Source organism: Euleptes europaea, chromosome 3 (genome assembly GCF_029931775.1).
Source record: "Euleptes europaea isolate rEulEur1 chromosome 3, rEulEur1.hap1, whole genome shotgun sequence".
NCBI classification, from domain to species: Eukaryota; Metazoa; Chordata; class Lepidosauria; order Squamata; family Sphaerodactylidae; genus Euleptes; species Euleptes europaea.
The window spans coordinates 5,748,610-5,764,242 of NC_079314.1; the positions used below are offsets into that span (position 1 = coordinate 5,748,610).

Consider the following 15,633-nt stretch of genomic DNA (forward strand, 5'->3'; position numbering starts at 1 on the left):
GAAGGAGAGTGCGGCTTCTCAGCCGGGCGCGCGGGTGGAGTGGACATCAGAGTGTCAAAGGGCTTTTGAGACTCTTAAACGGCTGTTTACAACCGAACCCGTACTGAAGCATCCGGATTGCGGGCGGCCGTTCGTTGTTCAGGTAGATGCTTCCGAGGTAGCCATGGGGGGGGGCTCTTGCAGCGGGGAAAAGACAGTCAGCTGCACCCCTGTGCTTATTTTTCCAAGATGTTTTCCCAATCCCAGCTGAACTGGCCCATTTGGGAAAAAGAGGCCGCTGCGGTAAAGCATGCTTTAACGGTGTGGAGACATTTTCTAGAGGGGGCAGACACCCCCTTTGAGGTGTGTACCGATCACAAGAACTTGGAAGCCTTAACGGGGACCCACAAGCTCTCCGCCAAACAAGCGTGATGGGCGGATTTCTTTTCCAAGTTCAATTTCGTGCTACGCCATGTCCCCGGGAAACAAAACCAGCTGGTGGATGCTTTGTCCTGGCTCCCCCAATACCTGAGCAAGCTGGAACGCCCCACGGAGTCCCTTTTCACTCCCGCACAGAGGGGTCTGACGCCTACGTTAGCCGTGCAGACCCGTGCCCAAGCACAATGGTCCCTTGAGGTTATGGACATACCGCGCCCAAGTGAGACGCTCGCTCCCCTCCCTCAATCACAGCAGACTGAAGTGTCGGGGGAATCCATGAGCCCTACTCCTGAGGAGCCTCCTGAATCCCCTCCCCCATTTTCTCTCCCGGAGGAACTACCTAATTCCTTCAGAGACGCTTTGGTCCAGCGTTACCAAACGGAACGGTTAACCAATGCCTTCCCTGCAAATCTTGTTAAGCGGGGGGAGCTGAGGTTTAAAGACACCAACTTGTATGTGCCTGAAATACACCGGGGGGAGGTGTTGGGTCTTGCTCATGGGGCGAAATCTGCAGGACATTTTGGTTTCGTAAAGTTGCTACACCTACTCCGTCGGCAGTTTTGGTGGCCGAAAATGCGATCAGACTTAGATGCCTTCATTCGCAGTTGTCCCACCTGTGCTATCACCAAACGGTCCCCAGGAAAGCCCCCCGGGTTGTTGCAGCCGTTGGAAACTTGCTCAAGACCGTGGGAAGTTATTGCCATGGATTTCATGACTGATCTCCCTCTCAGCAGGGGGAAAACGGTACTATGGGTGGTTACGGATCTATTTTCCAAGTAAGTACATTTGATTCCTTGTGCGGGCTTGCCCTCCGCCCCAAAATTGGCCCGTTTGTTTGTATCACGTCTTCAAATATCATTCGTTCCCGCGCAAGATAATCAGCAACCGCGGGGTTCAATATGTAGCCAAGTTTTGGAGGCCTTTTCTCAAATTGGTGGGGGTGGAGCAGGGGCTGTCAAGTGCGTTTCACCCTCAGACCGATGGGCAGACCAAACGGGTAAATGCTGTACTGGAGTGTTATTTACGGTGTTATGTCAATTACCATCAAGATGACTGGGTCGATCTCTTGCCTTTTGCGGAGTATGCTTATAATAATGCTGTGCATCAATCTACAGGATTTAGCCCGTTCTACGCTGTGTATGGGAGAGAGTTTGGCCCCCTAGGCAGTGTTGATGTCTCAGGGGAGGAGGGGAGTGCTGACATATCCGAGTGGGTCCATGCAATTCAGACCACTTGGCCATGGTTGCAAAAGAATTTGGAACGGGCTAAACGAAAGTACAAGGCCCAAGCAGATAAACATCAATCGCCTGGCTGGGAATTCAAGGTGGGGGATCTAGTGTACCTGTCCACCAAAAACCTACGCTCTCTGCACCTGTGCAGGAAACTCAGTGAAAAGTTTGTAGGACCTTTTCCCATATCGAGAATCATCAACAAAGTGACTAGAACTCTCCCTCCCAAAGGCTCTGAGAAAAGTACATCCAGTTCCATATTAGTCTTTTAAAACAACATGTACCCTCGCCCGAATGGCACCCGGAAGCTCCTCCAAAGGTGCCTAGCATGGTGGTGGTGGGGGGAGGAACACTTCAAAGTTTCCAAGATCCTTGATTCCCGTGTCCACAGGGGGGATGCTGCAGTATCTGGTTCGTTGGAAACATTTCGGTCCTGCTTACGATGAATGGGTGAACCATAACCACGTTTCCGCCCCCCCCCCCCGTTAGTTCGCCAATTTTATGCGTTATACCCGAACAGTCCCTGGACATGTGGGGAGGGGGGCTTTAGAGGGGGCAGAATGTCAGGCACGGCCTGGTACTCAGCGGTTAGGCCAGGTGGTGCTCCAAGGTCGAATTGTTGTTCAACTCTGTTATGTTATGTCTCGCTCTTCTCTGGGAACAAGGGCTATCTATGGGTTGCCATAGCAACCAGGAGTCGTCCAGAAAGTTCATTTCAACTTTATATCTACTGTATTCTCATTCCTACCCCCATTAGTATCCTTGCTGCTTCCAAGTCATTTTCTGCAACTCGCTGTGTATTTCTCAATAAATCACCTTTCTATGGACTACCTGCCTAGAAGTTGTTTTGTGGGATCTATATGGTGAGCCCAGAGCTGACAGCACAGTTCTATCCCCCATTATTTTTAATCTCTATGTAAACCCCCTAGGACAAATCATTCGTAGTTCTGGGGTTGGTTGTCATCAATATTCTAATGATACTCAGCTCTATATATCCTTATCCAAATCTCCAGGTGATGCAATATTGCTGCCTGGCCACAGTGGCTCACTTGCTAAAAGTGAACAAACTGAAACTAAACCCTGAAAAGGCAAAGGTAATGCTAGTTGGGAAGGCCTTGAAGGACATTGTTCTTTTGATGGAGTTCAACTGACCCTTGCTGGATACTGGAGAAGCAAGTTAACACAGCTACAAAAAATGCTTTCTACCAACTCATCCTAGCCTGTCAGATGGCCCCTTACCTTGATACGGCTGACCTGGCCACCTGGATCCAAGCCACAGTGACATCGAGACTAGACGACTACAGTGCACTCTATGTTGGTCTTCCCTCAAAATCAGAAACTTCAAATGGTCCAGAATGCTGTGGCTTGGCTATTAAGAGAAGCTAGATGGAACATGCATATTACTCCCATTCTGCAGACACTCCATTGGCTGCCCATGTTACAGGAATCAATTTCAGGTATTGGCTATCACATACAAAGCTCTTCGTGGCCTTGGCTCCTCTTATCTGGGGGACTGCCTCTCTCCCTATGCTCTGCCATGTCAGCTTCACTCTTCAGAGCAGGGCCTTCTACAGGTGCCAACCTGCAAATGGGCAAAACCAGCTACTATTCATACACATGCTTTCTCCATTGTGGCTCCTGCCTTGTGGAATGGCTTGCCTGAGGCCAGGAAAGCTCCCATTCTCCTGGCTTTCTGCAAACAATACAAAACTGAACTATTCAAGAGGGCTTTTCTGTGCAGGTAACAGGGCTGCACTGCACAAAATGGTTCAGAAACTTACTTGGATAAATGATTTAGACTTTTGTCTATACTGCTGCGTATAGCTTACTGCAAGTAGGATCCTATCATATACATTTTGCACCGCTTAATGCAGGGGTGGAGAACCTTTTTTACGGCAAGGGCCATTTAGATATTTATAGCATCATTTGCGGGCCATACAAAATTATCAACTTAAAAATTAGCCAACCAAGTCCCAAGCCGGCAGCTGCCCCAATGACCCCCAGATGACTGGTGGCGCACTTGCCCATCTGGTGGCACAGGATGGTCTGTTGCACCAGCCGGGCGTAGCCGTCCAGCCACTCGCCAGAGTTGCTCCTGCTCTGCATGGTCGGGGCCGGATTCTACAGCCGGCTCCTGCTACCTCCGCCTGCAGGCTTCCTGCTACCTCAGCCAGCTCTTGCTACCTCTGCCTGGCTAAGAACTCCCCCCGCCCCGGCGCATTCTAGCCCTGCCCCCTTTAACCCCTCCATTGTCGCCACACCTGTCCCCAGCCCTCTTGTAGTACAGAGGGAATATGTTTCTCCATGGCCTGGGGGGAAAGGGTTAACACAGTTTCTTGGGCGGTCCTAGCAGCTCCATAGCTAACAACTCTTCTGCAAGGGGGGGGGAAGTTTCCTTTTCTCAGCAAAACAAACTCACATCTGCCTTGAACAGAGGCTATTCCTGTCCGCGGGAGGGAGTGGATCGCCAGTTTTAGATCCTTCTGAGGTAGAGATCTGCCAGGACCCACAAACGGCCAGACCAAATGATTTTGCGGGCCTTAAACGGCCCCGGGCCTGATGTTCCCCACCCCTGGCTTAATGTGTCATGTTAATACTTATTCCACGCTTCAGTTCTTTCTGGTTGGTTGGTTCCAGACTTCTACAATCCTAGTACATTATTTATTAAATGTCCCATGTCATTGACTATACCGACTCACTATGATTAATCTACCTTGAGTCCCTGTGAGAAAGGCGGGCTATAAATAACATAAATAAACACCACTTGCGCCAAGCAGCAGCAACTCTCCAAGGTTTCTGCCAGGGAAAGATGTTCCCTCTGCTGGCAGCTCCTTTTTAACTGTGGGTTGCCAAGGACTGAACCTGGGCCCTTCCATATTTTATTTATTTGTTTATAAAAATAGTTATAACCTGTCATTCCCTTATGGATTAAGGCATCTTACAATTCGCAGTTTAAACCACCCATAATACAGTACAACCATATTAATACCCCCTAGCAAGAAAATGCCTTCTTATTAAAGTCCTAGCAAATAAAACAGCCTTAGGGTGCCTCATAAAAACTCCTATGGGCAGTGCCCTCCTCACCCCCTTAGGAAGCCAAGTCCTGAATGAGGAAGCCACAACTGAACAGGAGGGGGCTTTGATGGATGGCATGTGGGCAACCTTAAGTGGAGTAGGGGGAGATAGGCAGAAGGTGAAAGTTGGAGGACTGTAATTGGCACATGGGTGACTTAGACTGAGAGCCGGTCCTTCAGTTATGGGGGTCCTAGGCCATGAAGGGCTTTTGAGGTCATACCCAGCACCTTGAACTGAACTCAGAAACTAGCTGGCAGCCAATGCAGATGTTTTAAAATTGGGCAGATGTGCGCCCGGCAGCTAGTCCAGGACAATAGTCAAACGGCAGCATTCTAAATCAGTTTCCAGGTTGTCTACCAGGGTTGCCCTTCATAGAGTGTGTTTCAGCAGTCCAGACAAAGCATGGCCAGGTGAGCTGAGCCTAAGCAAAGGAAGAACTAGCAAACCAGATGCCAATGCTGCTCTATCCAAAACAAGTGGTTCTAATCCCTTCCTGACCAGCACTGTCTCTGCCTAGCCTGGATTCGCCTTCAGCTTCTTCTGCTTTGGACCACGGACTCCAAGCTTTGGCTCACAGCCTCCAAGGTTAATGGCCCCCAAGCATTGGTTCAGAAGCGAGGTCACACATAAAAGCTTACATAATGAACGTAGACCTAGGTGTCACCCATACATTGATGACATCCCGTCACAAAGCTCTGGACAATTCCATTGAGCAGACTCTGGACAATCCCATTGAGCAGACTCTCTTATAACCTCAGAATCTCTGTCCTTCCTTCAGTATTCAACTGAAGGAAGGACGGAGATTCTGAGGTTATAAGAGAGGCAAGGAACATGCAGTGGCAACATTCCAAGCAGCAGGTTCGGGAGAGGGAATCCTACCTCTGCAAGACCACATTGCCCCAGATGTACAGGATCATAGTGAAGGGGTTGAAGGCCAGGCCTCTGGGGATGAGGGTCCGGTTCGTATACTGCTCCGCTCCTACCAGCATCAGAAAGCCTTTATCAGAGCCTGCAAAGGAAAAAGGAGAGGGGAGGGAGAGGATTGCTTGGGCAGGCCCATCATCTTTGGGCTGTCCTAAATGATGAGGAGTGGGGTAAAAAGGCTCTGATAAAATAATTCAAGATACTGGGCCTTATCTGATTTGGGACCAATATACCTGAAGGGCTGCCCTTATAAACCTACCTGTAAGATTAGATTCGACAGGTTACAGAAGCCATATTCAGAATGACACTAGTAAGGGGCTAAGGCAAGGCACATGGCATATATGGAAAAACAAAAGGAGATAACCAGTAACCCAGGCAACCCCTCTCCCAGAGGCAGGAAGGAGTGCTTGGCAATTTCCACACTAAAGGAATCTATGAAGGACTCTATGAAGTCTAAACACGGGGCACGGACTGGCCTTGGAGAGAACTGCAAAACAACACCTGGGAGCACAACCATGAACTGTCCTCATGGCCTGCTCCTGACACTACCTGACCACTACGGTCATCTTCAGAGGCCCTGCTTCGGGTATCCCTACCTTCTGAGGTTAGGCAGGTGGCAAGGTGAGGAGAGGGCCTTCTGGTTTGTGGCACCAAGCCTCCGGAAATCTCTCTGAACAGAGATACTTCTGTCCCCGTCTGCTGCTGTCTTCTGCTAGCGGTTGAAGGTTTTTTTGTTTCATTTGGCATTCCCTCAGTGATCCCTCCTTCCTAACCTATGTTTTTATGTTTTGCATGTATTTTTACTTGTTGTTTTTTTTAAATCTGTTGTTGTTGTTTTTCATTTTAATTCTGTGAGGGCAGAAAGGTGGGATACAAATTTTGTAAAGAAATAACAAAAATAAAAAATAGAGAAACAGAGAAAGGAACTTTCATCCATGTCCGATCCATCTATGTCAGAGGTCCCCAAAATGGTACCCGTGGGCACCACGTCACCTTTCTCAGAACCCGCCAAGCGTTTTAAGAAAGTACGCAGAGACAGGTGGGGATTTTGCCCAGCAAAGCTTTTGACTGGTTTGCTTAGCTGTGCAGATTTTCAGAAACATTGCTTTGGCGGTAGCTGCCATCACAGTTTATCTGGCCAAGGGCCACAAATAAACTATCTGATCTGATCTGCCATCACAGCTCAGAGATCTTCACTATGTGGCTGGCTCCACCTCCTGCAGCACCTGTTTTGTGGGCACACCCAGAACCCTATGTCAGAATTCCAAAGGTGCCCACAGGCTCAAAAAAACTGGGGACCCCCTGAGATATGCTGACCTGAGCTTTGTGGAGAAGTGCAGGGGGGGAGGGATTAACTAGAGAGATGTAGTGGCACTTACCCTTGGGAACAAATCTAGGAAGCTGGTACATCAATTCAAATGTTTTTTGTGCTGCAATTCAAGAAAAAAAATCAGTGTGTTAAAATGCGAACGATGTCGTTAATATGTAGTTCATAGTATAATGGTCAACTGCTTCCTGTGGTAGTCAACGTCTATTCCACCTGTACTCTTCAGATGCTCAGGCCGTTTTGGAAAATTGTTGCGTGAAGATCAAGCCCCTCCCCCTCCAACAAGTATTAGAGAACACAGGGTCTCTCCTGCCCGCCAAGAACAGGGATTTGGTCCTTGCCTTTCCAGGAAATAGAACATAAAGGCTGTGTTGGGAACCTGAAGAAGAGTGCAGCCAGAGATGTCACAACAGTGTCAGAAAATGGACGGATCGGACCATGGGTTGCCAACCTCCAGGTGGTGGCTGGAGATCTCCCATTATTACAACTGATCTCCAAGCTACAGAGATCAGTTCCCCTGGAGAAAATGGCCATTTTGGCAATTGGATTCTATGGCATTGAAGTCCCTCCCCTCTCCAAACCCCACCCTCCTCAGGCTCCACCCCCAAATCTCCAGGTATTTCCCAATTCAGAGCTGGCAATCCTAATCAGACCCCATCAGTTCAGACCAAAAAGCTGGAGGAAAAGTAATATGAATCTGTTGCCCTTCCAGGCTTCGACTCTGGTTTCAATAAGCTGTCTTCTGAATGCATCCAGCTACTAGCAAACTTGCTTCAGCTGTTTCATTTGGCTGCTTGATGGATACTTGATTTTTCACTGAGTTTGTAACTGACCAATCGTTTCATTGTGCAATGCATTCTTTAGCATTTTTTTAGGTTGGATCATGTGGCCACTGGAATGGGTCCACAGGATTCAAACTTGTTTGGAAAAGTGGAAATACAAATGTCTTAACTCAATCAAATCACTTTAAAAAAAAAAGACAAGCACTGAAGGCAGTTGGCCTCACCTTGGTAGTACAACACAACATAATAGCTTCCCCTAATAGAGTCCTTCACCAACAGCACAAATTGGTTCCCTGTAGTAACAAAGATGATCCAAAGGATGGAGCATTTCGGGACTGCAAAGCAAGCAGGAGATGTCACTTGGGGTTTGGAAACGAGCTGGAGCGGGAAGTGGTGTGCGGACGTGTATGCCCAGAAATCAGGGTTGCCAGTCTCCAGGTGGGGACTGGAGTTCTCCTGGAATTACAACTGATCTCTAGACTGCGGAGATCAGTTCTCCTGGAGCAAAGGGCAGCTACGGAGAGCCGACTTTAGGGCATCACGTCTCTGCCATGCTCCCTCCCCAAACTCTGCCCTCCCCAGGAACTGCGGTCAGCTCTCCAGGAATTTCCCCAGCTGGAGTTGGCAACCCTACCAGAAATGGCTGCAGTTGCAACACAGGATACAGAATGTGGTCATTGATAAAGGATTTTTTTTTTTTTTTTTTTTTTTTTTGCTGCAAGCTTCCAGGGCTGCTCACAAAGAACCTTAGAAACTGCATTGCAGTAAGGGTGTTGAGAATCTTATATGACTCCTATCCTCCCCACCACTGCCCAGGAACCAGAAATCACAGGATTGCTTGGGGGAAAGTACCAATAGCTGAAGCAGTCTAACTGTAATGTAGAGACGGTTTAACACAACAATTAAAAAGCAGTGACACAGAGTACGGCCCCAGGCCATACTTCTTTCAAAGGTGGCGGACTTCTGCTTCTGAAAAGCAATTGGCCAAGGACATGAACATATCGCCAGGCATACCTGGAGGACTACAGCTTTGCCACCATGACCAACCCACCCACCTCAATTCCCTATAGCTGCTAGGGACTGTAGGGGATACTAAGATAACTGGGGGATGACATGGACCGAAAGAAGGACAGAGAAGGACCTACACTGTAACGACCTGCACACCGTCCCATTCCTAGACTTTATGGAGTCGGAGACCTTCACAATGCCATCTGCAAAACACAGGAAAGAATGGCAAGGTTAAAATGGCTGGCTGACCCGTCCCTTCCTTCTTTCCCATTGGACAAAGTCTCTGACTGCCAGTCGGTTTGCGCTAATAGTGCCTGAAATGATGGAAAGTAATAAAACAGGTTTAAAAAGATACAAATAGTGCCTGTATTGATTAACATTGTGTGTTAAGTGCCATCAAATTGCTTCTGACTTATGGCAACTCTATGAACTAATATCCTCCAAAATGTCCTATCGTTAACAACCTTGCTCAGGTCTTGCAAGGTTGGCTTGCTTGATTGAATCAATCCATCTCATGTTGGGTCTTCCTCTTTTCCTGCTGCCTTCAACTTTTCCTACCATTAATGTCTTTTCCAGTGAGTCTTGTCTTCTTATCATGTGACCAAAGTATGATAGCATCAGTTCAATTCATATTACCTTCTAGGGAGAATTCAGGCTTGAATATTGACCATTATCAGGAACCATTTCATAAAAACCCCAAACAGCACAAATCCCTAGGGCAACCCCCCCCCCGCCCCCCGGATACACACCAATCTCAAAAGAGCAGGCAGATAACCCATCGGTTACCCTGGCAGCTCCCTCGGCTATTTGGGTCCAGTTCTCTGGAACCCGTTAGTCACTGCCCAGGCCCCACTGAAAGGCGATGGACACCTCCAGCTCCATCTGAGCCCCACTCAGTCCTGGGCTCTCACCCCAACCAGCGCCAGACCATGAGAGGGCACAGCCTGCCGTGCCGCACCGCAAGGTGCCTACCTTTCACTCTAATCAGAAAGAATTCTCCTTCCTGCCAGCCGCCACCGAGCGCAATCACGTATTCAGTATCGTTTTTGGCGAAATGCACTGGGTTTAACTGCTTCACACAGATGTTGTTCAATATGCGCGTCCATAGCACTAAAGAAAAGTCAGCGAGAGAAGAGGAGGAAACGGAATAGACTCTTATATATATATATATATATATACACCAGTGGTGTTTTGGGGAACCCCAGTAGTACCTCGGATACTTTACTTATAAGCCACCTTGAGCAGGAGAAACAGCATTAAAATGTTCTAAATCAGAGCATGTGGGCACCTTTGCAATTCTGGCACAGCATGGTGGGCACAGACACAAAATTACTGTCATAAAATGGCTGCCACCAGAGGTGGAGCCTACTGCAAAATGACTGCTGCAGCTTACCTTCAGTCACACAGTGAAGATCCTCGTGCTGTGGTGGTGGCTGCTGCCAAAGCAACGTTTTTAAAAATATGCACACCCAATCAAATCTCCAATGGCCAATCAAAAGACATGCTGGCCTAAAGTCCCAACTGGCCCTACCCACTTTTCTAAAAACAGTTGGTGGGCACCAGGAAAGGTGTTGGTGGGCACCACATTGGGGACCCCGTTTTAAATGAATCAATCAAGGGCTCCTGAATAGAAAGTTCAGGAAGGGCAGAGAAACCGCCTGTAAGTTAAATCACATGTCAAAAAGCAGAGTTGGGATACCAAGGTTCTGACAAAGGAGGAATTTATTATTATTAAAGTAAGTAAGTGTGTTGCCAGGTACAATTCAAAGTGATAACACTGTGCAGAACTTGGACATTTGAAGGGCCACCTGCTGCCATACGAACTTCCCCATTTTTTGAGATCTTCGGATGAGGCTCTCTTCGGCACCCTGAACAAGTATGACGTGAGAATACAGCCGTTTTGGTTATGTCCCGGGGTTGGGGTGGGGGAACAACCCTCCCCAGTGAAATCTGCCTGCTGCCAATTCTATTGCCTTTTAACTGCCAGGTTTAAAAGTTTCATTTTCCTGAGTTTTTATTTGTCACGGCACCACCGCTCTCTGATCTACTGTAGGTTTCACTATTATTTTCTTCTCGCACTGGTTTTAATTGTGTGGGTTTTTTACAGTTTCTTTAATCATTCATTAGTCGCCTTTCTACCTTGTGGAACTCAAGGCAGTTTACAATGTACATAAAACAACAATTATACAAAACATATAAAAGGCCACTATTTAAAATCTCAAGTAGGACCGCCAATAAATAAACTAGTCAAATGCAGTACCTCCTGAAGATCATAAGTGAGGGGACCAGGCACACCTCCCTGGGGAAGTTGTTCCATAATCGTGGGGCTGCCACCAAAAAGGCCCTCTCTCGTGTGTCCACCAGATGAGTTTCGTTGATTGGTGGGACAGTCGGGAGGGCTCCCTGTGATCTGAATTTTCAGGCAGGAAGGTAGAAGATATGGGAGAAGATGGTCCTTCAGATACCCTGGTTCCAAGCCATGGAGGGATTTAAAGGTCAGAGCCAACAACCTTGAATTGGGCTCGGGAGTGGATCGGTAGTCAGTAAAATTCCTGTTGCATCTGGATCACAAGCTCCTGATAGCTGGCCCCAGCCAGCAGTCTGGCCGCCACATTCGGCACTAGCTGCAGCTTCTGAACAGTCTTCAAGGGGAGCCTTCTCTTTAGGTGCCTGGACAGTTTGTCTGAGCTCAAGGCCAAGCTATATGTTAGGCTGGGGACCCAAGCCAAGGTTGGCTGATGTGGCATTAAAAAGAGCTGTGGGTAGGGGCCATGGCTTAGTGGTAGAGCCTCTGCTTTGCATGAAGAAGGTCCCAGGTTCAATCCCTGGCATCTCCAGTTAAAGCAGGGGTGGGGAACCTTTTTCCTGCCAAGGGCCATTTGCACATTTATGACATCATTTAGGGGCCATAACAGGTGTAGATCTCCCGGTGTGTGGGGGGGAGAGGCTAAGGTTGCCAGGTCTCCAGCCACCACCTGGAGGTTGGCAACCCCAGGGGAGGCCACACAGAGAAGGCCTGCACGGCGCCCCGCTCCCCCCACTCCCAGGCGGGAGGGCAGCCAGCGGTGGGCCCGAGCAAATGAGGCAAGGCAGGCAGGAAGGAAGGAAAACAGAGAAAGAGGAAAAGGGAGGGAGGGAGAAAGAAATGGAGAGAGGGGGAGAAAGAAAGAAAAGGACAGAGGGAAAGAAAGAAAAGGATGGAGGGAGACAAAGAAAGAGACAGAAAAAGAGGGAGAAAGAGAGGGAGAGAAAAGAGAAAGAGTGACAGAAAAAGAGGAAGAAAAGAGAGAGAAGCCTTTTCCCCCCCACACACACAACCCCGCACACGCCGGGCCCGCGCAACCGGGCCCCAGCCTCCCCGCCTCCCCCGCCCACACACACACAGCGGCGCACGGAGCCCTGCGCAACAAGGCCCCAGTCTCCATACCCTCCCCCTCCAGAGTCCACAAAAGGCCCCCCCAAAACCGATCGGCTCCCGCATCCACGCTCTGCCGCCAGGAGCCGCCGGCCTCTTCACCCCCCCCTTGCTGCTCAACAGCCAACAAGTAGTGAGAGGGGCTTACAATGTGCCGCAGTGTTCCTGCACGCCGCGGCTGTAGGGAGCAGCCTTGGGGGAAGCGTCCCTCCCCCTCCCCTCTCCTCTCGTCGACCAACAGCCGGCGAGAAGAGGTCCAAAGGAACACCCTCGGGGAGGGCCGCCATGCGCCCCGCCTCTGCGGCAGGGCCATGGAGCTCCCAAGGGCCACAAAAATGTCCTCGGGGGCTGCATATGGCCCCTGGGCCTGAGGTTCCCCATCCCTGAGTTAAAGGGACCAGGTGGTAGGTGATGTGAAAGACCTCTACCTGAGAGCCTGGAGAGCCACTGCCGATCTGAGTAGACAATACTGACTTTAATGGACCCAGGGTCTGGTTCAGTATAAGGTAGCTTCAGGTGTTCAAGGCCCAATGTTAATCAAGGCCACAGGTCTGGGTGTGAAGGGGAGGAGCAGCCCTTCTTCCCCAACAGAACTTCCACTGCCTTCTTGAGCTTGTCCTACTGCATTGTCCAGAGTGGGGGCTCATACTCTCTGGCTGAATTTTTTATTTTACTATATATTTTATATTACAGCTGGAGTCTCAGCAAGAATGGCGGCTATAAATGAAGTAAATAAATAAATAAATAAAACTTTAGCCCCGATACAAGAAAATACAAGTGTCTGTATGGTAGGGTTGCCACCCTCCAGATACTAGCTGGAGATCTCCTGTTACAACTGATCTCCAGCTGATAGAGATCAGTTTCCCTGGAGAAAATGGCCGCTTTGGAAGGTGGACTCTATGGTCCCCCTCAGACTCTCTCCAAACCCCTCCTCAGACTCTACTCCCAAAATCTCCAGGTGTTTCCCAACCTTGGGGGTTTGGGACAGGATTTCTATGGAGAGTGGACAGGGAGATGTTTTTCTCCCTCTCCCATAATACTAGAACACGGGGTCATCTGCTAAAGCTGGAGAGCGAGAGATTCAAAACAGATAAAAGGAAATATTTTTTCACGCAACGCATAGTTAAATTGTGGAACTCCCTGCCCCAGGATGTGGTGATGGCTGCCAGCTTGGAGGGCTTTTAGAGGGGAGCGGACATATTCATGGAGGAGAGGGGTATTCATGGCTATTAGTTAGAATGGATACTGGTCATGCTGCATACCTATTCTCTCTAGTATCAGAGGAGCATGCCTATTATTTTGGGTGCGGTGGAAAACAGGCAGGATGGTGCTGCTGCAGTCGTCTTGTTTGTGGCTTCCTAAAGGCACCTGTTTGGCCACTGTGTGAACAGACTGCTGGACTTGATGGGCCTTGGTCTGATCCAGCAGGGCCTTTCTTATGTTCTTATGGGGAAAATAGCACAAGGGGGGAGAATTCACACACACACATCCTTTCAGCCAGAGCATCACAGCCCCAAATACACACACAAACACACTGCTCTCTTGGAAGTGTCTTCTTCCATCCCAGTTCTGTTTAGGTACCTGGTGAAGTGTGGTGGTTAGAGTATTAAGACTAGAAACTTCCAAGACCTGGGTTCACATCCCCGGTCAGCCATGAATCTCCCTTCACGACCTTGGGCCAGTCAATCTCTCCCAGTCTGACCTATCTCATAGGTTTGTCATGAGGAAAAGGAGGGAGGGGCAACCACATGTGCTGGCTCATGAGCTCCTTGGAAGACCTGGGTGGGACAGACAGGGGAGAACAGAAATGGACAGCCAGTCAGAAAAATGTCTCCAGTGTCAGAGCAGAGGGTGGAAGGTAGTGCTGTGATTGAGTAACCATGTTCAGACATACACTCAAGCTACACGTAAAAACTGTTTACAAACAGAAGTCACAGAGGCCACTGCTCAGTGCCCCCCCTTCTCTCTAGCACCAAGCAGGCATACAGATTCCATTGTCTGCTAACGGAAGGCTCCAATAGCCTTCGACACACACCCTTCTCTCTTCCTTTAGGTTTCGTTTCTACTCGCTAGAGAACAATAGAGCTGTATTCAAATGTACCAATGCCCACACAGGCGGGGTAGAAGCTAAATGATGTAGCAGTGACAAGCTATATCGGATGTTTATTGGTATGTGAATTGTCTATATAACCTCTTGCATTGCCCCTCCCTTGGTGTGACCAGATAGCAGAGCTCATCAAGTCTGGGTCTGAGATCACCCGGTTTCATTCTTCCTTGGCCAATAAAGAAAGCCGTGAAGCTCAACCCAACCTCCTGATCTTCATTTACTCTATTGGACTCTATGTAAATGAAGGGTCACATCAGTAGGGTTGCCAGCTCTGGATTGGGAAATACCTGGAGATTTTGCGGGAGCCTGAGAGGGCAAAGTTTGGGGAGGGAGGGATTTCAATGGGGCATAATGCCATAGAGTCCCACCTTCCAAAGTGGCTGTGTTCTCCAGGTGAACTGATCTGTGTGGAGGTAGTTGTGAATTTCCTGCATTGTGCAGGGGGTTGGACTTGATGGTGGTCCCTTCTTATGGACCACTTATGGTGGTCCCTTCCAACTCTATGATTCTATGATTCTATCTTTGTCGCCTGGAGATCAGTTGTAATAGCGGGAGATCTCCAGCCACTGCCTGGAGGTTGGCAACCCTAGAGAAAGGGCTCTCCTCAGGCTCACATACCAGACCCTGAGTTTTTCATGTGCAAGGCACTGTAACTTCCCGTGAAGTAATAGACCAGCTGGTTCTGTCGGATAAAGAGAGTGCTTTCTGTGGAGATGGTGTCCATGATGGAAGAGGAGAAGTTCTTCTGTGGGCACGAGAGGGAGCCAATCCAGCAGCTGTCAATAGCCACCTGCAGCAAGGGGGAGGGAACAGCAACCGGAATTTGTCTTAGGGGAGACAAGTTCACCAACAGACATCCACAAGGCACCCCACATTACCATGCTCTATTGAAGGTCCCCCCAACTTTTTGAGCCTGCAGGCACCTTTGGAATTTTGAGTGGGGGTGGTGCTACAGGAGGTAGAGCCAAAGCCAAAATGGCTGCTGCCGGAATAGGGTTGCCAACCTCCAGGTGGTGCCTGGACATCTCCAGCTATTACAACTGATCTCCAGGAGACAGAGATCAGTTCACCTGGAGAAAAGGGCTGTTTTGTAGGGTGGACTCTATGGAATTGTACCCTGCTGAAGTCCCTCTACTCCCCAAACCGCTCCCTCAAAATCTCCAGGTATTTCCCCACCCAGAGCTGGCAACTCTATGCAGGAAGCAAAGACAAACACATATAGGAATTCAGCAGGCAAATTAGGTGCTCTGGATAAGTGCACTTGCATTTAACCTACTGTCGTCAAACTGAGAGCCAGCCATTTTGTGAGCCACCACCAAGAAGGCCTTTGCATCCACAAAACGTCAGAT

The 15,633-nt window shown here is 49.1% G+C and overlaps 1 protein-coding gene across 1 annotated transcript in view; it reads right to left on the reverse strand.

The window, feature by feature from the left end:
* Positions 1-15,633, reverse strand: part of LOC130474232 (cation channel sperm-associated auxiliary subunit gamma-like) — a 125,536-nt gene that overhangs the window by 82,367 nt on the left and 27,536 nt on the right. The window contains exons 7-12 of the mRNA XM_056845768.1: positions 14,903-15,074; positions 9,735-9,872; positions 8,900-8,965; positions 7,979-8,089; positions 7,025-7,075; positions 5,601-5,730 (exon numbers count right to left, since the gene is read on the reverse strand). Of these exons, the coding sequence (XP_056701746.1) occupies positions 5,601-5,730; positions 7,025-7,075; positions 7,979-8,089; positions 8,900-8,965; positions 9,735-9,872; positions 14,903-15,074 (668 nt within the window). The remainder of the gene's footprint in view (positions 1-5,600; positions 5,731-7,024; positions 7,076-7,978; positions 8,090-8,899; positions 8,966-9,734; positions 9,873-14,902; positions 15,075-15,633) is intronic.